The sequence below is a fragment of the Schistocerca nitens genome, chromosome 4 (assembly GCF_023898315.1).
Source record: "Schistocerca nitens isolate TAMUIC-IGC-003100 chromosome 4, iqSchNite1.1, whole genome shotgun sequence".
Classification (NCBI taxonomy): domain Eukaryota; kingdom Metazoa; phylum Arthropoda; class Insecta; order Orthoptera; family Acrididae; genus Schistocerca; species Schistocerca nitens.
Window position 1 is genome coordinate 388,634,924 of NC_064617.1, and position 27,425 is coordinate 388,662,348.

General features: G+C 44.8%; 1 protein-coding gene across 1 annotated transcript in view; it reads right to left on the minus strand.

Moving 5' to 3' along the window:
* Positions 1-27,425, minus strand: part of LOC126252327 (solute carrier family 22 member 7-like) — a 187,191-nt gene that overhangs the window by 96,760 nt on the left and 63,006 nt on the right. Inside the window, exon 3 of the mRNA XM_049953214.1 lies at positions 14,068-14,310. Coding sequence (XP_049809171.1) covers positions 14,068-14,310 — 243 coding nt within the window. The remainder of the gene's footprint in view (positions 1-14,067; positions 14,311-27,425) is intronic.

Below are 27,425 nucleotides of genomic sequence, written 5' to 3' on the forward strand. Positions count from 1 at the left end.
CATTGGATCTCGACCAACACGAGCAGCAAAATCGCGATACGATAAACCGCAATCGCGATAGGCTACAATCCGACCTTTATCAAAGTCGGAAGCGTGATGGTACGCATTTCTCCACCTTACACGAGGCATCACAACAACGTTTCACCAGGCAACGCCAGTCAACTGCTGTTTGTGTATGAGAAATCGGTTGGAAACTTTTCTCATGTCAGCATGTGTAGGTGTCGCCACCGGCGCCAATCTTGTGTGAATGCTCTGAAAAGCTAGTCATTTGCATATCACAGCATCTTCTTCCTGTCGGTTAAATTTCGCGTCTGTAGCACGTGATCTTCGTGGTGTAGCAATTTTAATGGCCAGTAGTGTAGTTACATAGCAACTGGAATTCGTTCAGAGCTAAAGTCTAGTGTAGTCGCTGGTATCATAGTGATCGACTAAGCAGTTAATTTGAGAGAAATATAGAAGTTCATACAAATCGTTTTTGAAGAGCTGTTAAATATTTTAATTTTTATTTCGATTGTGATGTAACCATTGGGTAGGGTCAGCTGTAGGACCCAATTAATGGTCCTTTGCAGAAGATTTGATGGATCGTTTCGCCTCTAACATATTAATCAACACATTGTAAATCGGCGTTTCTTGATGTATTTTAAAGGTGATATGCAAATATATATCTTGTTTAGTTAAAAATGAGCTTTAATCTACTACATCGGAAAGGAAATGGGTTTGTTAGTTTGCGGACTATGCATGGCGTTACTTACACTACATGACGCTGACTGAGGCTGCTGTACTTGTTGTAAACAACAACCTCAGTTTCCTTCTGTCTCTACACCAGTAAAGTCGTCTGGTGACATTTTCTGGTGGGAGTTTGTTGAATTATAACTAACTCAAATTGTATTTTGACTGAAATGGATCATTTCTATTGAATAGCGTGGTGTTTTACTTATTGTTTTATGTAAATCAGTTCTGACTCTGTGATTGTCTTGCATTTTACCGCTGAAGATGGCTATTTTAGCTGAAATCTGGATATGCAAGAATAATACGAAACCAACTGTATTGCGACTGATTGCTGTGTTTGTATATTTCCTCATGATTGTTATGTTTCGGGCCAAACATTTTATTTAGTATTAAGATCGGATGATTTAGTGTGTCAGTCGAGGTACGAAAGTGTGCCTCAGTCTTTGTCAGATGCAAGAAGCTTTTTAAACGTGACTGGTGACATAATGGAGCACAAAACGTCCACAGCGTACTCACCACAAAGGCAGAGAAGGAAGCGCAACGGTTGGTCACCGACAATGTTGAAAAAGATCCTCTGTTTCATGTTCTCTGTAAATTGAATGGATTTGGTACGAAAATCACCTGTGAAACTTACAGAATCACCTCCGTCCCGAAACACACCCTCCGCACTCTGCGCGTTAGACGCCTCATTTGGACGTTAGTGTTCTTGATGCCTTGTATCATTTACAAAGAGAAGAAAATGGGGCTAGTCGGGCTACATTGCACTCTCCCGGTTAGGAACCAGGGGCATTCAATAAGTAATGCAACACATTTTTTCTCGGCCAATTTCGGTAGAAAAGATCCGGAATTTGTTGGAGGTAATTGTGGAATATCCCCGCTTCAGACCCTGATGTTCCCTGAATTTCCGGTTGTCGGCAGCGCTATACGTGGCCTTCAAATGGCACCTGTAAAGCAGGTGCTTTCTAAACAGAGAACAATAATTGAGTTTCTTTCGGCGGAAAACCAGAGCGTCGAAATTATTCATAGGCACTTACAGAATGCCTACGGCGACTCGGCAGTGAAGAAAAGGCGATGAGTCTTTAGGCGAAGCGTCTCTCATCATCGCAAGAAGGTCGCGCAAACCTGTCCGATCTCCCGGCACACGTAACTATCACTTCTGCGATGTTGTATCGTGCGGACACTCTCATTCGAGGTTATCGACGGATTACAAACACCTCGCTGCACCACTAGACGCCTCTGTTGGTAGTACTGCCACACTTGTCCACCAGTTGGGGTATTCAAAGGTGTGTGCCCCCTGAGTCCCTCACCGCCTACGCATCTTCCGATTTCCATCTGTTTGGCTCAATGAAGCGTGCACTTTTCGAAAAGCACTACGTAGATGGTGGGGAGATTTTTGAGGCAGCAAGACGTTGCATCCGACGTCCGACGTCGACCAGTAAAGTGGTACCATACGAGTGTATAGGCCCTCCCAATTAGGTGATGTAAGGCCGCCGCATTGAATGGAGATTATGTTGGAAAATAGGGTTTTGTAGCCTAAAATTGGGGAACAATATGCTGAATTGGAATCCCGAATAAAACCAATATGTTTTCAGAAAAAAAGTTTGCATAAGTAATTGAACGCCCCTCATATTTGAAGACAACTGTCGATAGTACGTGTTGTGCTAGTCGGCTACGTACAAAAAGCACTCCGCCTTCAGGTCACAAGTGGCCCATCGGGACATCCGACCGCCGTGTCATCCTCAGCTGAGGATGCAGATAGGAGGGGCGTGTGGTCAGCACACCGCTCCCCCGGTCGTTATGATGGTTTTCTTTGACCGGAGCCGCTACTATTCGGTCGAGTAGCTCCTTAATTGGCATGACGAGGCTGAGTGCACCCCAAAAAATGGCAACTGCGCATGGCGGCTTGATGGTTACTTATCCAAGTGCCGGCCACGCCCGACAGCGCTTAATTTCGATGATCTCACGGGAACCGGTGTTCCCACTGCGGCAAGGCCGTTGCCGACATTGATGATGATGTCCCATACTCCGAGGAACGTAGGGAACGATGCGGGAGACCCGCACCGCCATACTAGGCAAGGTCCTAGCGGAGGTGGTTTTGCCATTGCCTTCCTCCGACCGTAATGGGTATGAATGATGATGATGAAGACGACACAACACCCAGTCATCTCGAGGGAGGGAAAATCCCTGACCCCGCCGGGAATCGAACCGGCAGCCCGTGCGGGGTAAGCGAGAACGCTACCGCAAGACCACGAGCTGCGGACACCTACGTAAAGGATGATCTTAATTATTAAAGCACATAGTTGTAAACGAAAAGTGTTGCTCCAAACGCTACCGTACTTACAGTCCAATATGTACGAGGGTAATCCCAAAAGTAAGGTCTCCTATTTTTTTATAAGTACAGAACACTGTTAAAGTGGCAGTTGGTCACACTGTTATGAAGAGTGCTTCACGCACTGTGTGTAAACATGCGCACGCCGCACTAAGGCGCTCAGTCTTGGCCTGGCAGCCGTTGAGAATGGAGCTCCCATTGGATGTTACCGCCAAGTGCGAATTGCGCGCAGTTATTCGGTTTTTCAACGCAAGGGGCACTGCACCGATTGAAATCCATCGTCATTTGACGGATGTGTATGGTGAGTCGTGCGTGGATGTCAAAAATGTTCGTAAGTGGTGTAGAGAGTTTGCAGCTGATCGGACCGAAATTCACGACGAACAAAGGAGCGGGAGAGACCATCAATTTCTGAGAAGACAGTGTTGAAGGTTGAGCGAAGCATGCGTGAAAATCGGCGGATCACCCTGGGTGATCTCTGCACGTTGGTTCCTGAGGTTTTCCGAAGCACCGCTGACAGAATTTTAACGGAAACAATGAACTACTGCAAGGTGTGCGCGAGATGGGTGCCACGCATGCTGACTGAGGTCCACATGCGCAACGAGTTGATGCTTCCCGCGCATTTCTTCACCGCCTTGCAGCCGAACAGGACAACTTTCTGGACTCAATTGCCACGGGTGACGAAAGCTGGGCATACCACTTTACACCTGAGACCAAGCAACAATCACGCCAGTCGCGGTATCCTTCTTCGACAAAGCCACGCAGCTGGGCATACAAAATCTGCCACAGCGTCTATAAAAATGCCTCAGCAGAAATGGTGATTATGTCGAAATATAGCTAAATGTTCAAGCTGTAAACCGATGTAAACCATTGTAGAAATAAACAGGTCTATGTAGTTATAAAAAAATAGGAGACTTTACTTTTGGGATTACCCTCGTACATGCCTAATTGGGACACTGATTAAATTTTCGTCCATATGACGACTCATTTTCAAGTACAGAAAAAAGCTATTCCAATAGATGAAGAACAATATGAATACGTGACGGCTGTTGGGGGGTTTGTAACGTTAGTGGGATTAATATTGTTAATATTAGCTGGAACTTTTCATCAGCTGGAAATCGTAACACAATATGTCTGGATGACGTGCACGTGTAGCCGTCTTTCGGATTTATAGAAGGTTCTCATCATTTGCGGGAGAGACATGAGAGCATCACAGCGGTAGATCGCGCAGGAAATTCGCTGTAAAGCTTAGGTTCCTACAAGAGGCTGGATGGTCTGATGAAGGCAGCTAGCCTTGCCCGCGCGGTGAAAGCAGCGCTATCGTTTTGAAGCGCCCTTCCCAGAACCGATAGTGGTCTTCTGGTTTGGAGCAGAGTGGAAGCCCTGAACCAGAGATGCAGAGCAATCTGGTATTGGGTGCAAATTTCTCCACCACCGCTATCTGGTGGAGAATAGTAGGCTACCCCTTAATAGGTTAGGGAAGCACTACACGCAGGAAGCAGCAAGTAGGGTAACGTAGTACATAAGGCGTGCATATGTGGGTTCATTAGGAGAGAGAAATCCCTTTACAGGCCCGACAAGATGCCCTCTGAGTCCAGACAGGTTAGCATTCATCGTAGCAGATATGAGAAATAAAATGTTAATGTATTGTTACTTAACAGCAAGAGCATCTATGGAAAGGTCTCGGAACTAACCTCATAACCGGTAACAATACCCACATAGCACTTAGGACGGAAAACTGGGTGAAACCAGAGGTTGGCAGCAACGAATTATAAACTCCTACTCGAATGTTTATTGCAAAGATAATTGAACGCTAATGGTGGAGGCATGATCATAGCAATAAAAAATACGATAATATCTAGTGAGATTAGTTCAGACTCTGAATGCGAAATAATTTGGGTGAAGATAAGATGAAAGGTAGATCTAACATGATCATCGGTGCTTTTATAGAATCTCTGTCCCAGCAATAGTAGTGGTGGAACAGCTGAAGGAAAACATGGAGAATACTTCGCGTAAATTTCCTGGTCATATTACAGTTTTAGGTGAAGATGTTAACTTACCAGCTGTAGACTAGGAGTCTCAAATTATTAGAACGGGTAGCACGGACAGAGAAGTATGTGAAATTGTAGTAGGTGCCTTATCCGAAAATTACCTTGAGCAGTTAGTGAGAGAAGATAGCATCTTAGTCCTGCTGGTGGCAAATGTGCCCGAACTTATCGACTCATTTAGTGTAGAACAGAGAATCAATGATCATAACGCTATTACGATTGTTAATAGGAATGCAAAGATAGGCAGGAAGATCTTACTGTTTAGTACGAGAGACAACAGACAAATTTAAGATTACATGACAGGTCTTCATGAAAATTTCATGTCGAGTACTGACAATGTTGAGCATCAATGGACAAAGTTCAAGAGCATCGTACAACACACTTTACACAAGTATGTATCGAATAGAATTGTAGGGTTAGAAAAGACCCGTCGTTTGGCAACCGTGTTAGGAAGCTGTTACGAAAGCAGAGAGAGCTTCACTGCAAATTTTAACGCAGCCAAAGCGTCACAAATAAAAAAATTAAAAGAAGCCAAAAGTAGCGTAAGGAGTGATGTGTGTGAAGTGTTGAACTAATACGAAAGTAAAACTAGCTACCAACTTGACAGAAAAAAGTAAGAAGTTCTGTGTTATGTTAAATCAGTAAACAAATGGAAGCCATCTGTAGGGAATCTCTGTGCCCGTGATGGCACTAAAACAGAATGACACAGGAAAGTTCGAAATACTAAACGTCTTGTTCCAAAACTGTTTCACGAGAGAAGATCATATTGCAGTTCCTACCTGAAAAAGTCTCACGAACTACAAAATGATAAATATGAAATAAGTGAATGAGGGATACAAAAGCAACTGAAATGGCTCAACACAGGCTAGGCTACTGCAACTGACAAGATACCAGTTCGATTCAGCTCAGAGTATGCGAAAGAGATTGCCTCTATTGTAGCAGCAGAGTACCAAAGGTCTCTAGAGAAGCGAAGCGTTCCTAATGATTGGAAAAAAAATCACAGGTCATTCTCGTTTCCAAGAGGGGTCTCCGTACAGACGCACAAAATTGCAGTACTATATCTCTGACGTCGATCTGCTGTAGAATTTTGGAACATGTTTTATACTCGCGTTTTACGACGTTTCTGGAGACCGAAAATCTCCTCTGTAGGAACCAACATGGCTTCCGAAAACAAAGAACGTCTGAAACCCAGCTCGCTCAGTTCGTCGACGAACCACAGAAAACAGTAAATGCGGGCACCCAGGTAGAGACTGTGTTCCTTGACTCGTGGAAGGCCTACGATACAGTTTTGCACTGTCGCCTAATCTACAAAATACGAGCATATGGAATATCAGACCATCTGTGTAACTGGACAGAGGAGCTTCTGGCAAACACACAACACGGCATGTCATTCCAAACGGAGAGAAGTCTTCATACATAAAAGTGGCTTCGGGCATGCGCTACGGGCTTGTTGCAGGACCATTACTTTTCACAATATACAGGGTGTTACAAAAAGGTACGGCCAAACTTTCAGGAAACATTACTCACACACAAATAAAGAAAAGATGTTATGTGGACATGTGTCCGGAAACGCTTAATTTCCATGTTAGAGCTCATTTTAGTTTCGTCAGTATGTACTGTACTTCCTCGCTTCACCGCCATGATTTCATACGGGATACTCTACCTGTGCTGCTAGAACATGTGCCTTTATAAGTGCGATACAACATGTGGTTCATGCACGATGGAGCTCCTGCACATTTCAGTCGAAGTGTTCGTACGCTTCTCAACAACAGATTCGGTGACCGATGGATTGGTAGAAGCGGACCAATTCCATGGCCTCCACGCTCTCCTGACCTCAACCCTCTTGATTTTCATTTATGGGGGCATTTGAAAGCTCTTGTCTACGCAACCCCGGTACCAAATGTAGAGACTCTTCGTGCTCGTATTGTGGACGGCTGTGATACAATACGCCATTCTCCAGGGCTGCATCAGCGCATCAGGGATTCCATGCGACGGAGGGTGGATGCATGTATCCTCGCTAACGGAATACATTTTGAACATTTCCTGTAACAAAGTGTTTGAAGTCACGCTAGTACGTCCTGCTGCTGTGTGTTTGCATTCCATGATTAATGTGATTTGAAGAGAAGTAATAAAATGAGCTCTAACATGGAAAGTAAGCGTTTCCGGACACATGTCCACATAACATATTTTCTTTCTTTGTGTGTGAGGAATGTTTCCTGAAAGTTTGGCCGTACCTTTTTGTAACACCCTGTATATAAATGACTTAGTAGATAATGTCGGAAGTTTCATGAGGCTTTTCGCGGATGATGCTGTCGTATACAGAGAAGTAGCGACGCTGGAAAAGTATAGCGATATGCAGGATGCCCTGCAGCGGACTGGCGCTTGGTGTAAGGAGTGGCTAGACCCTCATCATAAACAAATGTAACGTAGTACGAATGCAAAGACAGAAATATACTTTATTGTATGATTACAGAATTGCAGAACAATCACTTGGAAGCAGTTACTTCCATACAAAATGTATGTGCACGGAGCGATTTGTAATGGGACGGCCACATAAAATTAACCGTTAGTCAGGCAGATATCAGACTGAGATTCAATGGGAGAATCCTCAGGATAAGCAATCCAGAAAAAAAAGAAAAAAAAGTAAAAAAGTAGGTAAGAAAACACCCGTTCGATAAATATTTGAATACTGCCCGTCAGCATGGGATCCGTACTAGGCAGCCGGCCGCTGTGGCCGAGTGGTTCTAGTCGCTTCCGTCCGTAACCGCGCTGCTGCTACGGTCGCAGGTTCGAATCCTGCCTCGGGCATGGATATGTGTGATGTCCTTAGGTTAGTTAGGTTTAAGTAGTTCTAAGTTCTAGGGGACTGATGACCTCAGATGTTAAGTCCCATAGTGTTTAGAGCCATTTGAACCATTTTTTCGTACTAGATAGGACTGGTAGAGGAAATAGAAAAGATCGACAGAAGAGCAGCATGTTTCGTTATAGGATCACCTTTTTTCAGTCATTAATCTTCTGACTGGTTTAATGCGGCCCGACACTATATCTTCTCCTATCCCAAACTTTTCATCTCATAGTAACAATTGCAACCGTCGACGTAGTAAGCACGAAAGCGTCACAGAGGTGCTAGCCAACTCCAGTGGCAGACGCTGCAAGAGAGGCGTCTTGCATCCCTTTATGGTCTACTGTTAAAGTGCCGAGAGCGCACATTCCTGGAAGAGTCAACCAGTATATTGCTTCCTCCAACGTATATCTCATGAAAAGACCACGAAGATAAGACCCGAAACTCTTCGAGAACCATATGTGACTGGAGCAGGTAGAAAGGGAAGTGACAGTGGTATACAAAGTACCCTCCGCCACACGCCGTCATGTGTCTTGCGGAGTATAGGTTTAGATGAAGGTGTTGATGCAGATCAGTGCAGAACGAATGGTGACGAGATGGACTCAGGACAATTATGTGGGAAATAGAGCGACATTACTTCCAGAAGGAAGAAAAAATCTTATTATTGCTCAGTTGACTCTAACGAAAGTTCAGACGACATCTGAAATCCGGGCAGTGTGTGATCATGAACCGTCAGGATCAGATAACTGGAATCTTGCGACGAGATCTCGAGCTGTCATGTGTCGTTCACCGCTGACGTCATACACTGAAGTGACAAAAGTCAGCCGTGCGGGATTAGCCGAGTGGTCTAGGGCGCTGCAGTCATAGACTGTGCGGCTGGTCCCGGCGGAGGTTCGAGTCCTCCCTTGGACATGAGTGTGTGTGTTTGTCCTTAGGATAATTTGGGTTTACTAGTGTGTAAGCTTAGGGACTGATGACCTTAGCAGTTAAGTCCCATAAGATTTCACACACATTTGAGCATTTTTTTTTTGACAAAAGTCATGGGATACCTGCTAATATCGTTCACACCTCATCTTGTCCGGCGTGGTGTAGCAACTCGACGTAGCATGGACTCAAGTGGTTCGAAGCTCCTGCAGAAATATTGACTCATTTTGCCTCTACAGCCGTCCGTAAGTGCGAAAGGGTTGCTGGTGCCGGATTTGTGCACGAACTGACCTCTCTATTATGTTCCATACATGTTCGTCGGATGGCCAAATCATTCGCTCTAACTGTCCAAAATGTTCTTCAATCCAATAGCGAACAACTGCGGACTGGTGAAGAAAAATGGTTCAAATGGCTCTAAGTACTATGGGACTAAACATCTGAGGTCATCAGTCCCCTAGACTTAGAACTACTTAAACCTAACTAACCTAGGGACATCACACACATCCATGCCCGTGGCAGGATTCGAACCTGCGACCGTAGCAGCAGCGCGGTTCCAGACTGAAGCGCCTAGAACCACTCGGTCACAGTGGCCGACTGCGGCCTGGTGACATGGCGCATTACATCCATAAAAATTCGTCCGTTGTTTGGGGACATGAAGTACATGAAAGTCTGCATATAGTCTCGAAGTAACCGGAAGTAACCATTTCCAGTCAATGATCGGTTCAGCTGGATCAGAGGACCCTAACATTGCGCAATGTCTTGTCGACAGTTTGGGTGCATGGCTTCGTCGGGTCTGCACCACACTCGAACCCTACCATCAGGTCTTACTAAGCGAAACTGGGACACATCTGCCAGGCCACGATTTTCCAGTCGTCTACGGTCCAGTTGATATGGTCACGAGCCCAGGAGAGGCGCTGGAAGCGATGTCGTGCTGTTAGCAAAGACTCTCGCGTCGGTCTTCTGCTGTCATAGCCCTTGACGCCACATTTCGCAGCACTGCCCTAACGGACGCTTTCTTCGTACGCCCCACTTGATTTCGGCTGTTACTTCACGTAATGCTGCTTGTCTGTTAGCACTGACAACTCTACGCAAAGGCCGCTGCTCTCGACTGTTGAGTGTAGGCTGCCAGCCACTGTGCTGTCTGTGGTGGGAGGTAATGCCTGGACTTTGGTATTCTCGGCACACTCTTGACACTGTGGAGCACGGAATATTGAATTGCCTTACTGTTTACGAAATGGAATGTCCCATGCTCCCAGCGCCAACTATCATTCCTCTTTAAAACTCTGTTAACTCCCATCGTGTGGCCAAAATCATGTCAGAAACCTTTCTACATGAATCACCTGAGTTCAAATCACAGCTCGGCCAATGCACGGCTCTTTTATACCCTGCATAGGCGATACTACGGTAAATGTGCACATCGCTATCCCACGACTTTTGTCACTTCTGTGTACTACAGCCAACAGAGGCGAGCACTGTGTAGAGCCAAAGACGGCTGGGACACTGAGTGGTATTCTGTGTCGTTCAGCGACGCGACTCGATTTTTTTTTCTGACGGTCAAATCGACACCACCGTGTCTCTATACGATTTGCTGAAAGGTCAGTGAAAGCTGCTACTCTCAAGACCCATACTTCTCTAAGTCCTGAAATCATGTTATATAGTGCTATTGGTTATAACAACAGGACTGATTCGTTAATTGAAGAGACGCTGGATGATAAACAGAGTGTGGAAAGAATGGTTAATTCGGTTTTCATACGCTTCATGATCTGGATACCAAATGGCATATTCCTACAAGATAACTGAAGACCCCCCCACTTCAGTTGACACCATAAACGCCCTAAGAAATGCTTTGACATGTCTATTGAAGGCCCTGATTTGTGAATCACATAATATGCAAAAAAACTGGTGATTTCTCAAACTGGGGAACAATCAAGAATGGGGTGCCGCAAGGTTCGGTCTTGGGTCCTCTGCTGTTCTTAATATATATTAATGACTTGCCATTCTATATTCACGAAGATGCAAAGCTGGTACTTTTTGCCGATGATTTAAGTATAGCTATCACACCCAACAGACAAGAATTAACTGGTGAAATTGTAAATGATGTTTTTCAGAAAATCATTAAATGGTTCTCTGCAAATGGGCTCTCATTAAACTTTGACAAAACACAGTATATAGAGTTCCACACAATAAATGGAATAACACCATTAATAAATATAGACTTTGATCAGAAATCGGTAGCTAAGGTGGAATATTCAAAATTTCTAGGAGCACGCATTGATGAGGGGTTGAACTGGATAAAACACACTGAGGATCTGCTGAAACGTTTGAGTTCAGCTACTTATGCTATTAGGGTCATTGCAAATTTTGGCGATATACATCTGAGTAAATTAGCGTACCACGCCTATTTTCATTCTCTGCTTTCGTATGACATCATGTTCTGGGGTAACCCATCATTGAGTAAAAGAGTGTTCATGCCACAAAAGCATGTAACCAGAATAATTGCTGGAGCTCATCCAAGATCATCCTGCAGACACTTATCTAAAGAGCTAAGGATCTTCACTGTAGCCTCACAATATATATATTCACTTATGAAATTTGATGTTAGCAATCCTAACGAATTCAAAAGTAATAGTAATGTACATGGCTACAACACTAGAAGAAAGGATGATCTTCACTACTCAAGGTTAAATCTAACTTTGGCTCAGAAGATGCTAAATTATGGTGCCACAAAAGTCTTTGGTCACTTACCTAATAGCATCAAAAGTCTGACAGACAGCCATATAGCATTTAGAAGGAGATTAAAAGAATTTTTTAATGGCAACTCCTTCTACTCATTAGATGAATTTTTGGATATAGTAAGTGGGTAATTTCCCCAACCCCCACCAAAGAAAAAAAAATTAAAAATATTAAATGTCATACAATATTTTGAGTAATGTAATATGTTGTATAGACACCTTTTATTAACCTGACACGTTCCACATCATTACGAAGTGTCGTATTCATGATCTATGGAACAAATACTAATCTAATCTAATCTCTAATCACCATACAACATGTCTGGGACGCGGTGAGAAGACTTAACACTTACATACCACCCTCCAGCCAGCAGCCTTCATGTACTAACACAGTATTTGTTTCATGAGTACTAAGAAATTCCTCAAGTTGATGTTCGAAAGGTGTTTGCTTCCATTTCACAACTAATGCAAAACAGTATTTGAATCACACATCATTCGTACCATACCACTTTCGTATCACATCTCATACTGATGTTGATATGTTCCCAATGGAAAGTTTAATCAGCTACTACATTCTAAGACAGAAAAAACAACGCACCACGCAAGAATTATTCGAACGTACAGACAAACAAACGATTATAATTTCAAAAAAATGGATCATTTACTCAAGAGACAGAATTTCAAAAATTGAGCAAGTCAATAACGCGTTGGTCCATCTCTGGCCCTTATGCAAGCAGTCATTCGGCGCGGCATTGACTGATAGACTTGTTGGCTCGTCTTCGCCTTGGAATCGCATTGACTGGAGTAGAATTGTCTTCAGTGATGAGTCCTGCTTTGAACTTAACACTGATGACCAGCGAAGACGTACTGCAGACGTTCCGGGCAATGGTGGGATACCCGACTGTCCCCCGCCATACGGCACAATAAGGAATGATGGTCTTTGGGTGCATTTCATTTCATAGTAGGAACCATTTGCTTGTCAGCCGTGGCACACTTTCAGCACAGCGGTACGTCGACGATATTCTACGTCCCGTTTTGTTGTCCTCCATGTCAAGTCGTCCTGGGCTCATATTTCAGTAAGATAATGCCGTCTCGCACGCGCTGAGAGCTTCTACTGCTTGTCTACGTACATTCCAATTTCTAGCTTGGACAGCAAAGGTAGCCAGACTTCTCCCCAGATGAGAACGTTTGGAGCGTTATAGGCAGGGACCTCCAAACAACTCGAAATTTTGACGACATAACGCGACAACTGGACAGAATTTGGCACGATTCAGTTGGGAGGAGCACACCACAGAACTGCAGAAACGCCGCAACAGATCTGTATTTGCAATTCGAGTGTTAGCTGACATAGGCGACATAAAAATGAAAAAGCTTGCATACTTTGCCTACTTTCATTCCATAATATCATATGGTATAATATTTTGGGGTAACTCTTCAAGTCAAACAAAAGTTTTCAGAGGTCCAAAAGCGTGTAATACGTATTATTTGTGGAGTAAATTCACGGACGTCCTGTAGAAACCTCTTCAAAGAACTGGGTATACTAACTACTGCCTCTCAGTATATTTACTTCTTAATGAAATTTGTCCTAAATAATATATCTCTTTTTTCCAACAAACAGCTCAGTTCATACATACAATACCAGGAACAATAATGATCTGCACAAGGACTTAAAAGCACTTACTATAGTTCAAAAAGGGGTCCACTACTCAGGAACACTCATCTTCAATAATTTGCGAGCAAACATAAAAAATTTCGTTACAAATAAAGATCAGTTTAAAAGGAGCCTGCAAGACTCACTAGTGGCCAACTCCTTCTAGTCCATTGACAAATTTTTTAATAGAAACAAATGATGTATTGTATATATTCATACTATTAGTATTGTTATTTCAGCTTAAAAAAATGACATGTTCCACATCCACGAGGATCTCCTCAGCACGGATCTATGGAACGAAAATCTAATCTAATCTAATCTCCGGTGGACATCCAACAATTCTGTCAATCAATGCCAAGCCGAATAACTGCTTTCATGTGAGGGATGTGGATCAACGATTTATTGACTTGCTCAATTTTTGGAGCTCTTCCTCTTCAATAAATCATCCAGTTTTTTTGAGGTTGTAATCGTTTGTTTGTCTGTGGATGTACATCACATTTATTGATCTCTGTCCGATTCGGATAGTTCCTGCATGGTGCGTCTTTTTTTTTTGCCTTAGAGAGCACCTGTTTTGTGATGGTCTCAACAAAGTTGATAAACATAGGACTGGCGTTTCATGTGATAACACTTTCCATTTGCTTCAGTGCAATTGCAAACCGAGCCTTGCTTGAACTTAATAGACACATAAAAAAAAAAGAATGGCAGAAACCTATCACCCTCTCAGTTCAAGAAATTACTTCAAAGTTTCAAAGTTACCAGAACGCTGTAAAAATTGCTGCTAACTTTAGTTGTGGTACAGAGAAATTGTTGCTTACATGTCACCTATGTAACCGAAGAGTAAGCCCAGCGCCACGCCAATATTCTGCGAGTAGAACAAGATGTCGTTGATGGCCTGCTGGTTATCACAGACCCAGTTCATCTGTGACGGAGCTGTCCTGATGAACCACGTTTTGTCGTATTCCCATCCGTACTGACACTTCACTGATTCCGTCCTGTTGCTCAAGTGGAGCACATCGCTCTCGTTGTACATCAGGCACTTGCTAAAGGACGGTCCTTCCCTGTGTGAGAGCAGAAAGATGCACATTCGTGAGTTTCCATCTTATTCTTTAACAGAAAATTCATACAGGGTGTCTCAAACCTCTTGGTCAGACTGAAATATGCGACAGCGGATCCACAACCGATTGTACTGAGACAGGGAACCAATGTCGGAAATGCATGCTTATTGTGGTATGGACATACACTGATGAGCCAAAACATTATGACCGCCTGCTTAACAGCTTGTTTGCCCGTCTTTGGAACGAAATACTATGCTGATTCTGTGTATCAGGGATCCGACAGTTTAACGGTAGGTTTGTGGAGGTATGTGGCATTACGTATCTAAGCACAGGTCATGTAATTCGCATAAATAACGGACCACTGATTTGCGTACGCGGTAACTGCGCCCGATAGCGACCCAAATGGGTTAGAAAGGATTTACATCAGGTGAATTTGGTCGCTGAGATATCAACGTGAGCTCACTGTAATGCACCTCAAACCACTGTAACATGGTTCTGTTTCTTCGAAACTCGCACAATTATACTTCTGAAAGATGACATCGCCGTCGGGAAAGACATTAAACATGAAGGATACTGGTGGTTCGCAGCTGTCATTTGTTTTCGTTTATTACCACACGTCTCATGAAAGCCCAGGAGAATGTCTCCCACAACATAATACTGCTCCCACCAGCCTGTGTCTGTGGACCGCTCCACGTTTCGAGCCCCCGTTCACCTCGACGACGACGTTTGGTGAGACGACCATCGTCCTAGTGTAGCAAGAATGTGTTCCACCGGAAGAGCCGACATGTTTCTATTGATGTACAGTCGACTTCCGATGGTCCCACGCCCACTGCAATCGTAATTGACGATGTCGCTGGGGCAACATGTGGTCTGCGGAGCTCCACGATAAACGACGTACAACGAATGATGTGCTCCGAAACACCTGCGGGTGCACCAGCATTGTGATCTTTCAGCCGTGATGCCACAAATCACCATCTATCCTACTGTACAGAGAAGACAAGCCTCCGAACTGCACGTTCTGTGAAGGGTCGTGGGCGTCCAGAAGTGGTAGCTTCACAATCCTCCTAACTTTTTCCGTAGATGCTCACCACAACAGCAAGTGAACACTCGACTAGCTTCGCCAATTTCGAGATACTCGTTTACAGACTCTGAGTAGTAATAAACTTGTGGTGTCACCGCCAGACACCACACTTGCTAGGTGGTAGCCTTTAAATCGGACGCGGTCCGTTAATATACGTCGGACCCGCGTGTCGCCACTATCAGTGATTGCAGACCGAGCGCCTCCACACGGCAGGTCTAGAGAGAATTCCTAGCACTCGCCCAGTTGTACAACCGACTTTGCTAGCGATGGTTCACTGACAAAATACGCTCTCATTTGCCGAGACGATAGCAAAGCCTTCAGCTACGTCATTTGCTACGACCTAGCAAGGCGCCATTACCAGTTACTATTGATACTGAATAATGTACTGCCAAGAGCGACGTTCACCATTAATGGATTAAAGTTAAGTATTCCACCAGCTACGTCCGTTTTCCTAAATTCTAATTTCCTTGTCCTGTTCCAGACCTCATGCCAGCCTGCGTGAGCTAAAACGCGTGCCTTTCAGCTTCCTCTAGTAACCCGGGGTTGGCTCTCCTGCCAGTCCACAACATTTGGCGACGAGGCAACACTGAGTTCTTAACTATACTGCCCTGATTTACTTGTGTAATGGCTTCGCCACCATCTCCAGATGTACTGTCCGAATATTATCGCTTACAGAATCAGCAGACGCAGGCATTACTGGAGGCCCTTGGACAGCTTGTCCAGGGTCAACGTGCAATGCAAAACGCCTCGGCAGCCGCCGCTCCACTGCTAACGCAGCCACAACACGCTGTTGCACCAACGTTTCGACCTTTTGATGCTGCACTGGAAAGCTGGACGGGGTGGTCACGCCAATTTGGATTCGCCGCCTAAAGAATTCAAGGTAACGAGCGGCAGCGCTTTTTGTTATCCTCCGCAGGGGTGACCACGTACCGTGTCATAGTCAAATTATTTCCCCAACGCGACGTAGCAACTCTGTCTTACGACGAAATTTGGTCCGCATTAGATGCATATTTCAAAGAATCAGTCAATGTAGTTGCCAAACGGTATACCTTCTTTCGTACAAAACGTACAGCATGTCAGACAAATCAGGAGTGGGTTGCAACCTTGCACGGCCTTATTAGGGATTGTGCTTTTGAGTGTCAATGTGAACTCCCTTATTCAGATACTATGGTACGTGATGCAATTGCACAGAACGTTTCTGATGTTTGTATAAGGGAACAGATTTTGAAACTAGTCAATCCCTCCCTTCAACAAGTGATGGACATATTGGATCGGCAGGACACACTTGACTTTACTCAGGAATCATTTGAAACTTCGCCACCCGTGTGTCAGGTTAACCGGCCAGCCGGGCAAGCTGCACGGAGCAGTAAACAGCCCTCGTGCCTGGCCGCACCGCTGCCGCCAGGCTCTCAGCGACGTGTACCGCGCAGGCAAGCAAATGCAGTGCTAAAATCATGCCCGCGGTGTGCTACTAGACATTCGCGTGAGAATTGCCCGTCACGCCAAGCTATTTGCTTTTACTGTAATAAAAAAGGACATGTTCAAATTGTTTGCCAGAAAAAGCTCAGATCGGACACTCACAACCATTCCAGGCCCTTTGCTTCATGCTCGAATCGGAATCGAACCAAGGATACTCAGGCTCGCGAAACTTCACCCATGGAAATTCATGTAGTTCATTCCACTCCGCCCAGTGCCACCCTCTCTAACAGTGACTGTGTTCGTCCCACAAATAGTGTGTGTCGACATCGCCGGAAATCCCGTCAAGTCGCATGTGGTTTTGTACCAGTGTCAGTTCACGTTGCACGAGACAGTCGCTCTTGTCGTCAACAGGACAATAAACTTTTTGTAGACTTAGACATTAACGGCAAAGTGATACCATTCCAGCTCGATACCGGAGCTGCAGTTTCAGTGATCAATCAAGACACTTACAAACTGCTGGGCACCCCTCCGTTGCGTGCCGCAATTGTTAAGTTAACTACCTATTCAGGTCACGCGATCCCTGTATTAGGACAGTGCAGCCTTCTTGCAACATACAAAGGACAAACAAAACTTTTGTCATTTTACGTCCTTCGTTCTTCTTCTGCAGTGAACTTGTTTGGTTTCGATTTATTTCAGTCGTTTAACTTGTCTATAGTCAATCAGGTCCTATCAGTGAAGCAGACTGTGCCTTCAGACAGTGTTTCTCGTCTATGTGAGGAATTTGCAGACATTTTTGCACCGGGCCTCGGTTGCGCTAAGAACTATAAAGCACATTTGGAACTGAAAGTAAACGCGCAACCGAAATTTTTCAGATCGCGCAATGTTCCCCATGCATTGCGTGATGAGGTCGCAAAAACATTACACGATTTGGAATCACAAGGTGTAATTAAACGTGTGCAGGCTTCTTTCTGGGCATCACCCTTAGTAATTTTGCCAAAACCTTCGGGAAAATTGAGACTTTGTGTGGGCTTCAAGGCAACAGTGAATCCACAACTAGTAATTGCAACTTTTCCTTTACCCCGCCCGGAAGATCTTTTTGACAATCTGTGCCCGGGTAAATGTTTTTCGAAGTTGGACCTAGCAGATGCGTACTTGCAAATACCGGTGGACGAAGACTCCCAGCGCATTTTGGTGGTTAACACGCATCTTGGTTTGTATCGATTCAAACGACTGCCATTCGGGTGTGCATCCGCCCCTGCATTGTTTCAGCAATATCTACAAACTGTTTGTGCGTCGGTCCCTACTGCAGCAAACTATCTGGACGATATTGTGATCTCCGGACAGACGGAGATCTCAGAGCATTATTTCAGGTCTTGCGACAAAATGGTCTTCGCTTGCAGAAGGACAAATGTGTGTTTTTTGCTCGTGACTTACCCTACCTGGGACATGTACTCAATGCCCAAGGCATACATCCTAGTCCCGAGCACCTGGGAAAAATCAACTATTATCATAAATATATCCCACACGCCTTTTCCATTTCAGCTCCGCTTCATCGCTTACGCCGTAAAGGTGTTCCGTTCGTCTGGACGACGGAATGCGAACGCGCCTTTCGCCAGTTGAAATCGGCGTTGCTTTCCAATACCTGCCTCACGCCATTCGATCCCCAGAAGCCCCTTTTGTTGATGGTGGATGCATCGGATTTCAGGATCGGTGCTGTGCTTGCGCACAAAGATGGATCGCACGATTGCCCTATTGCCTTTGCGTCCAAATTGCTCTCGTCTGCGCAAAGTAATTATTCACAGATCGAGAAAGAAGCATTAGCTCTCGTATTTGGTGTTACAAAGTTTCATGATTTCTTGTATGGTCGTCACTTTACCATCATCACAGACCACAAACCTTTGACATCGCTTTTTCATCAGAACAAGCCTGTACCTCCACGTACAGCGCAGAAATTCGTTCGCTGGTCTATTTTCCTCTCGCAGTACCGCTACGACATCTTGTATCGGTCCACTGCTAAGCACGGAAACGCCGATGCGTTGTCCCGTTTGCCTGTTGCTGAGGATAGAGCATTCGCTTCCTCTGAACTTGCTTGCATGTTCATTGATTCGGAAACCGATGACGTGGTCGAATCGTTTTCGATTGATTTTCGTCGTGTAGTTACAGCCACAGCTGCCGACCCTGTCCTTGCTACCGTTCTGAGTTTTGTTGCTACGCAGTGGCCCTTGTCAAAGTCACGGATCGGGGATCCGTTGGTTCGCCGATTTTTTACTCACCAGGAGATACTTTTTGTACGACGTGGTGTTTTGCTGTTGCGTTCAGATAATGATCAGTCCAGGGTCGTGGTACCACGTTCGTTACAGTCCTCTATCTTACAGCTTCTCCACCAAGGACATTGGGGTATAGTGAGAACGAAACAACTTGCTCGTCAGCACTGTACTTGGTTCGGAATCGATGCCGCGATTACGAATATGTCCTCTTCTTGCATGGTGTGTGCCGAACAACAATCAGCACCACCGCGGAAATTCTTTGCATGGCCAAAAGCCACATCCCCTTGGCAACGCTTCTTCTTCTTCAGTAGCTCTACAGCCCTTGGTGAGCCTTGGCTTCTTCAACAATCTTCCTCCACACTTCTCGGTTATTTGCTGCTCTTTTCCACCCCCGGACTCCCATATTGCTGATATCCATTATTACCTCATCGATCCATCTTCTTCTAGGTCTCCCTTTTCGCCTAACTGAATGGATCATACCTTTCATCATTTTCTTTGGGATTCTATCCTCTGCCATTCTCTCCAAGTGTCCTAGCCACCGTATTCGCTGAGATTTCACAAATTTTACTATGTCCCTGCCTTGTATTAACTCTTGTAATTCGGCATTGTAGCGTATTCTCCAGCCTTCTTCCTCCCTTATTGGCCCATAGATTTTGCGTAGTATTTTCCGCTCGATGCTTCTTAGAGCATTTTTATCGTGTTCTGTCAACGTCCATACCTCTGAGCCGTATGTGATAACTGGGCGGACTAGGGAATTATATATTAGCAGTTTAGTTTTTCTAGTAACAAGGCTATTTTTGAAAAGCTGCATATTTGCAAAGTAAGCTCTGTTTCCTGCTTGTATTCTTTCCCTTATAGCCTTTCCAATACTGTTATCATTTGTTATTAGGGCTCCCAAGTAGTTAAAAGAGGACACTCCATTGAAGCATTTCCCATTGATGTTTAGGTTTTTAGGGGTTCTTCTGGCCTCAGATTGTGACATTACCATATATTTTGTTTTGTTTTCGTTTACTATGAGGCCAATTTTTAAGGCTTTTGTTTCCATTGCCCGGTATGTTTCTAGGAGTGTATTGGTATTTCTTCCTACTATAGCAATGTCATCAGCGTATGCACATATCTGGCTAGTTTTCATAAATATGGTGCCTCTTTTGTTGATTTTATTTACTGCACTATGCAGGGCTATGTTGAATAGGACAGTGGAGAGACTATCCCCTTGTTTCACACCTTTATTAAAGTCAAAGCTATCACTTGTTCTGCTAAGGACCTTTACTTTTGCTCTTGTCTCTGTCATTGTCATTCTGATTAGTCTTATTAATTTAGCACATATACCAACTTCTTTCAGTACTCTGTATAGTTCTTGCCGAGTTATGCTGTCAAAGGCTTGTTTGAAATCGATGAATAAGAAATGCAGATCTATATCATATTCATAGAACTTTTCCATCATTTGCTTTATCACAAATATCTGATCCGTTGTTCCTCTGCCTGGTCGAAAGCCACACTGATATTCCCCTAGTATGCCTTCTGCACACTTCTGTATCCTTTCGTTTAGTATACTTGTGAAGATCTTATAAGCTGTACTTAGGAGTGTTACACCTCTATAGTTTTCACATGCTGTTCTGTCCCCTTTCTTATAAATGGGGACTATTATTCCAATTTTCCAATTATCCGGCATAGTTTCTGTTTCCCATATATCTGATATTAATGTGTGCAGTTCCTTTATTACAGCCTCACCACCAGTTTTTATTAATTCAGCAATTATGCTGTCTTCCCCAGGGGCTCGATTGTTTTTTGACTTGTGCACAGCCTGGGAGACCTCTTGTAGTGTTGGCTTTCTTGCCTCATTGGTTTCATTGTCTACTTCCAGCTCCACTCTTCCCGCCTGTGCAGCTGTCTCTTCATCTTCTAGGCTGGTGCTTAGTGTATCTTTGAAATACTCTTCCCATCTTCCCACTATCTGTTCTTCCTCCCTTATCGTTTTCCCATCTTTACTGGAACAGGCCGTTGTTTTTGGTTGGAATCTATCCTTCATTTTGCCTATGGCATGATAGAACTTTCTTATTTCACTCTGTTCCTTTAGTTCTTCTAGTTCTTGAAATTTCTTCTTATTCCACTCTCTTTTCTTTCTCTTGCACAGTCTGTTAGCCCTTCTCCTTAATTCTCTATATTGTTCCACATTATTTCTGGTTTCTCTCTGTAGCACTTTTGTTCTTGCCCTGTTATTTTCCTCTATTGCTGACCTGCAATCTTCATCAAACCACTCCTGGGTTCTTCTGTTCCTTCTTATGCCTATTACTTCCTCTGCAGCATCCTTAATGGCTTTTTCAAACCTGTGCCACCTTTCATCTACTCCTACTGTGGTCTCTTCATTGCTCAACTTTCTGCTTAGTGTTACTTGGTATTTTTTTACTTCATCAGGGATGTTCAGTTTGTCTGTATTCCATTTCATCATCTTTCCCATTCTGTTGCCCTTTGTTAGTGACAGTTTCTCTCTCAAGACTGATTTTATCAAAAAGTGGTCTGAATCACAGTTTGGTCCTCTACAGCTCCGTACATCCGTAACTGACGTGGAGTGGCGTGCAATCACTAAAATATGGTCAATCTGATTGACTACTCCATTGGCTGCAGACTTCCAAGTACCCAGATGGATCCTTTTATGTGGAAAGCAGGTACTTTTAATAATCATATTATTCCTTGCTGCGAATTGGCATAGTAAGTCTCCATTCTCATTGTTTTCTTCATGTAGTGAATATTTTCCAGAAACTCCATACGGATGTTCATTCCTCCCTATTTTTGCATTAAAATCTCCTATTACTAGCATCAGGTCATATTTAGGTACTGCACAGCATACTTTTTCCAAGTCTTCATAGAACTGTTCTTTAATTATATCCTCTTTTTCCTCTGTTGGTGCATGTGCATTAACTATTGATATATTCCTAAATTTACCTTTTAGTCTGAGTCTGCACATCCTTTCATTTATGGGTTCAAATTCTAGAAGGCTTTTCCTAACTTCCCTAGTTATTATAAACCCTGTTCCAAGTTGGCCTGTTCTTTCTTCTGGTCCACTATATACCAATGAGTACTCAGGTTTATCTATCTGCCCATTTCCCTGCCATCTTATTTCCTGTAGCCCTACAATATCATATTTGAATTTTAAAATTTCATTGGCTATTTCTTTCATTTTTCCAGGCTGAAGCATTGTCCTCACATTCCATGATGCTACTGTTAGATCCTTTATCCGTTTCCTTTGCCGGGGTTGTGATACATGCTTTCCATCCAGTTTCCGAGGCTTCTGTTGAATTTCCGTAATATTCTATTTTTACAGTATGGGGTTATTAGCCCCATGCCCAACCCCCAACCTGGAGGACCAGGATTTGTATGAGGTTTACTCCTCTAGGGAAGCTGGCTTCACTACGCCTCTAGAGCCCTCCCTGCCCTATGTTGTGGGACACACTTTGTCTGGCTCCTCTGTCGAGACCAGTCCGGCTTGGGAGACCCTGCCAGTAGCTATGCTACCGCCGGCATAGCTCTCGACTTCGCCGAAGCACGCAAACCCTCCCGCCCGGCACTGAAGGTGCCTACTATAAGGCGGTGTCCCCTGGGAGGGCTTGGCAACGCTTACACATCGATTTTGCTGGTCCATTCTGGAATGCTCGATGGTTGGTAGATTCATTCAGTAATTTTCCTTTTGTTGTCCGGATGTCTTCCACGACGTCATCTGCCACCATCCAAGCGTTACCTGCTATCTTTTGCATTGAAGGTCTTCCACAGACTATTGTTTCCGACAATGGCCCACAATTCATGTCCGCAGAATTTCAGCCATTCTGCAAGGCCAATGGTATTCAACATCTGACGTCCGCGCCGTTTTCGCCGCAGTCAAACGGTGCCGCTGAACGATTGGTCAGGACTTTCAAGTCACAGATCTTGAAGTTGAAAGAGTCGCATTCTCGGGTGGACGCGTTATTGCTCTTTTTGTCCTCGTATCGCTCTCAGCCCCGAGATGGTCGCTCGCCGGCTGAGTTGCTCCACGGTCGCCCTCATCGAAGCTTGATGTCTTTGCTACATCCGCCGCATAAGGTTCCTGTGCGGCGGCAGACACCTGCTTTTGCCCCAGGCGACGTTGTCTACTACCGCCACTATCGAGGTTCACGGCGTTGGCTCGAAGGGCACATTCTTCGCTGCCTCGGATGCGCTATGTATCTGGTTTTGGGGGCCTCTGGTGATGTGCGTCGGCATCTCAATCAGCTGCACCTCTGTCGTCGCACGGGATCTGCCGCTCCCCGTCTGCTTTCAGCGACGGTGCCGTCTGGTCAGCGCCCTGGGGACCCATCTACTGGCTCGCCTCAGCCCCAGGTGTTATCGACGCTGCCTTCCATTTTGCCCCATAGCGACGCGCCACCGCCGCCGCCGCCGCCGCCGCCGCCGCCGCCGCCTGTTCTCCCGCCGGCGACTCCCGCAGTGGACGCGTCGCTGCCACCGCCGGGCGCCTCCCTGGGTCACGCGCCGCCGATCGCTTCCCGTGACCAGTTGTCCTCCGACATGGAACTCTTGTCCGCTCCGGACCATATGGCGTCTTCGTCCGTCGGGTGCCCCGGCCCGATGGAGGTCGATCCTTCGGCCCCTCCTGTCTCTCTGTGGGCGCATACACCACATGTTGGCGTGCACCCTGGAGCAGGTTTTCAGGCGTTTTCTAGCTCCCCGCGGTCCGAATGGCAGGGTGCGGGTGGCACAGCCTCGCCTGTTACGCTCCCCACCTCGTCGCATACGTCAACATGGGGTCCTCCCCACGGCGGGCGGATGCCTTATTCCACAGCCGTACGCCGATTTGCGGGGGAGGAATGTGGTGTCACCGCCAGACACCACACTTGCTAGGTGGTAGCCTTTAAATCGGCCGCGGTCCGTTAGTATACGTCGGACCCACGTGTAGCCACTATCAGTGATTGCAGACCGAGCGCCACCACACAGCAGGTCTAGAGAGACTTCCTAGCACTCGCCCAGTTGTACAACCGACTTTGCTAGCGATGGTTCACTGACAAAATACGCTTCCTCTAGTAACCCGGGGTTGGCTCTCCTGCCAGCCCACAACAAAACTGACCTTTGTCAAAGTTGCCTATCACAATGGATTTCCCCGTTTGCAGCCCGTATCTTGCTAGGCTTATCTATCCCCCCTATGTCTGCTCCACTTACATACATTACTGGTCATTGAAATTGCTACACCAAGAAGAATTGCAGATGATAAACGCGTATTCACTGGACAAATATATTATACTAGAACTGACTAGTGATTACATTTTCATGCAGATCCTGAGAAATCAGTATCCAGAACAACCACCTCTGGCCGTAATAACGGCCTTGATGCGCCTGGGCATTGAGTCAAACAGAGCTTGGATGGCGTGTTCAGGAACAGCTGCCCATGCAGCTTCAACACGATACCACAGTTCATCAATAGTAGTGACTGCCATATTGTGACGAGCCAGTTGCTCGGTCACCATTGACCAGACGTTTTCAATTGGTGAGAGATCTGGAGAATGTGCTGGCCAGGGCAGCAGTCGAACATTTTCTGTATCCAGAAAGGCCCGTACAGGACCTGCAACATGCGGTCGTGCATTATCCTACTGAAATGTAGGGTTTTGCAGGGATCGAATGAAGGGTAGAGACACGGGTCGTAACACATCTGAAATGAAACGTCTACTGTTCAAAGTGCCGTCAATGCGAACAATAGGTGATACAGACGTGTAACTAATGACACCCCATACCATCACACCGGGTGATACGCCAGTATGGCGATGACGAATACACGCTTCCAATGTGCGTTCACCGCGATGTCGCCAAACACGGATGCCACCATCATGATGCTGTAAACAGAACGTGGATTCATCCGAAAAAAATACGTTTTGCGATTCGTACACCCAGGTTCGTCGTTGAGTACACCATCGCAGGCGCTCCTGTCTGTGATGCAGCGTCAAGAGTAACCGCAGCCATGATCTCCGAACTGATAGTCCATGCTGCTGCAAACGTCGTCGAATTGTTCGTGCAGATGGTTGTTGTCTTGCAATTTTAATGGCCAGTAGTGTACATTATTGTTTCTGAGTTTATTTTACGTAGCATTTTGGTTATGTAGTATGCGAACAGCGATGGATCTCGTATCGATCCCTAGGGCACGTCAACTTCTACCTCCTTCCATCTAGAACAGACTCTCTCACCTTTTTGCTGTACAACTACCCTTTATTTTCTACTTTTGCGGTAGGATGAGAACCTGGCTAATGACTTTCCGTTGGACTCATAAGCAGCCACTTTGTGAAACATCAGCAACTGGGTCAAATACTTTAGTAAGGTCATAAAAAAATATCGGATACGCACATCTTGTTGTCAAGGCATTTGCTAATTATAATGATTAATTCGTTTATAGCATAAACAGTGTCGTGTTCTATATTTTTTATGCCTGCAATTATGACCTTTTATTATATAAGGGGGCGATCAAAATGCTTCCATTTGAGGGCATTGCTGCAGTGTATATGCAACGTAGCGTGGCTCCAACGAGGGTAGATAAGCAATGACATTTAGGGAAGGGATTAGTGTGGCACTCGTGTCATTCTGAGGTGCATGCAGTAAATGTGGAAACGTGAAATACTGTGACGTTATCACCAAATGCGGCCAAACAGGTCAACGTGCTGTTATACTTTTCTTGGCTGCCAAAGGATAAACACCGTTAGTCATCCATCAGTGAATGAAGACTGTATATCGGGCAACATGTCCATCGAAAATCCCTATTATGGAATGGTGCTGCCAATTATGTGCTGGTCGCAATTCGATACAGGACGCCACTCGATCTGAGAGACCAACCTCACTCAAGTGGGAGACAGTCGAGCACCTGCCCTATAGTTCTGAACTCTCCCTAAGAGAGGTCCCTTTAAAAAGGCCTTGAAGGGTTCACGATTCCTGTCGAACGAAGATATGCATCAGGCAGTTACGGACTTCTCACGCAGCAGGACACAGCGTTTTACTAGAGGGGTCTCTTCATACTGGTGCGCCGCTGGGATGATTGACTCAATGCTCACAGTGATTTTTCCTGATTAACATGCCGGTTCTGGACTGTACAGCCTTTGTACGCAAACTTTTTTTCGCCCCTTATAACAAATGGTTACACAAAGGAAATAAATGAAGACCGTCCATGCCCACAACACCGTACGTTGTAATGGTTCTTTATTTACGTGACCATTACGGCACTCCAACCCCAGGTCTCGATACCAGTAATATCGTGCTACTTTTCTGCGAAGTAACAGACATATTTTTGTGACAATATTCACATTTGGTTTTATTAATGTATAGGTACTCCGATGTATCGATATATTACAGTGACATTGTTCTTGTGTGTATTTATTTCTGTGAGACTGTCATAATCTTTGACTTACTTGTAACCGTTTTGGCGCGAATGCGCACAGAGCAGTCTTTGATTCACTTTGGAGAATTTAAGTTGTTATTTCGCTTTGTAAAAGAACAATCAAGTCTTGTGTTTGATTAAAGTGGAAATTAAATATGTGAAGATTGATACAAAACTGTTTTCTTGATGATGTGACAATTAAGAAGAAGTATATGTGAATTTACAAGAAGTTCAATAAAAATGTGGATCGTCAACACCAAGTCAAAAATTATTTCTACTGTACCATTGTTCTGATCTGGTATTGTTTGATCATTAAGAATTTCCTGAAAAACGCATTTGTTAGGTCTTCAAATATTGCTAAAATACAGATCTGGACCTTCTAGCAGTCAATGTGGATTCACCCTAGAATCAACAAGATGAGTTATAACAACTTCGACGAAATCTACGTGGGAATCCATTCAAGATAAGTGCCAAAATTAATGACTTTTTTACAGTGACTTCATTATTTCCATTCTGACGATACCATCCACAGTCAATAACTTTGTTGTTGCCCGATAAAGCGAACATATGCTGCGTGAGCAACATTTTTAATCTGATATCTAACCTACTTTGCAAGTGGTGGTATTGTTAGAACGTCGACATAGATACATTACTGAGAACCACAGAAAGTTGGCGTAATGAACATTACTGGAGCCTACGCAACATACAGCACAACGCAGTGAGTCACGATAGTAATCCGAAAAGTATACTGAAAGCTTAAAGAGACCAAACACTTGTGTGTGCACGCGCGCGCGCGCGCGCGCGTGTGTGTGTGTGTGTGTGTGTGTGTGTGTGCGTGTTTGCATGCGTGTGTGATATCTAAAAATTTTTAAAAGTTATGGTTTAACTAAAACGGCAATTAAGAACTCTATCTCTGGAAAATCTGGCGCCGTATGTGCTGTACATTCGATTCAGAAACATGAAAATTCGTATT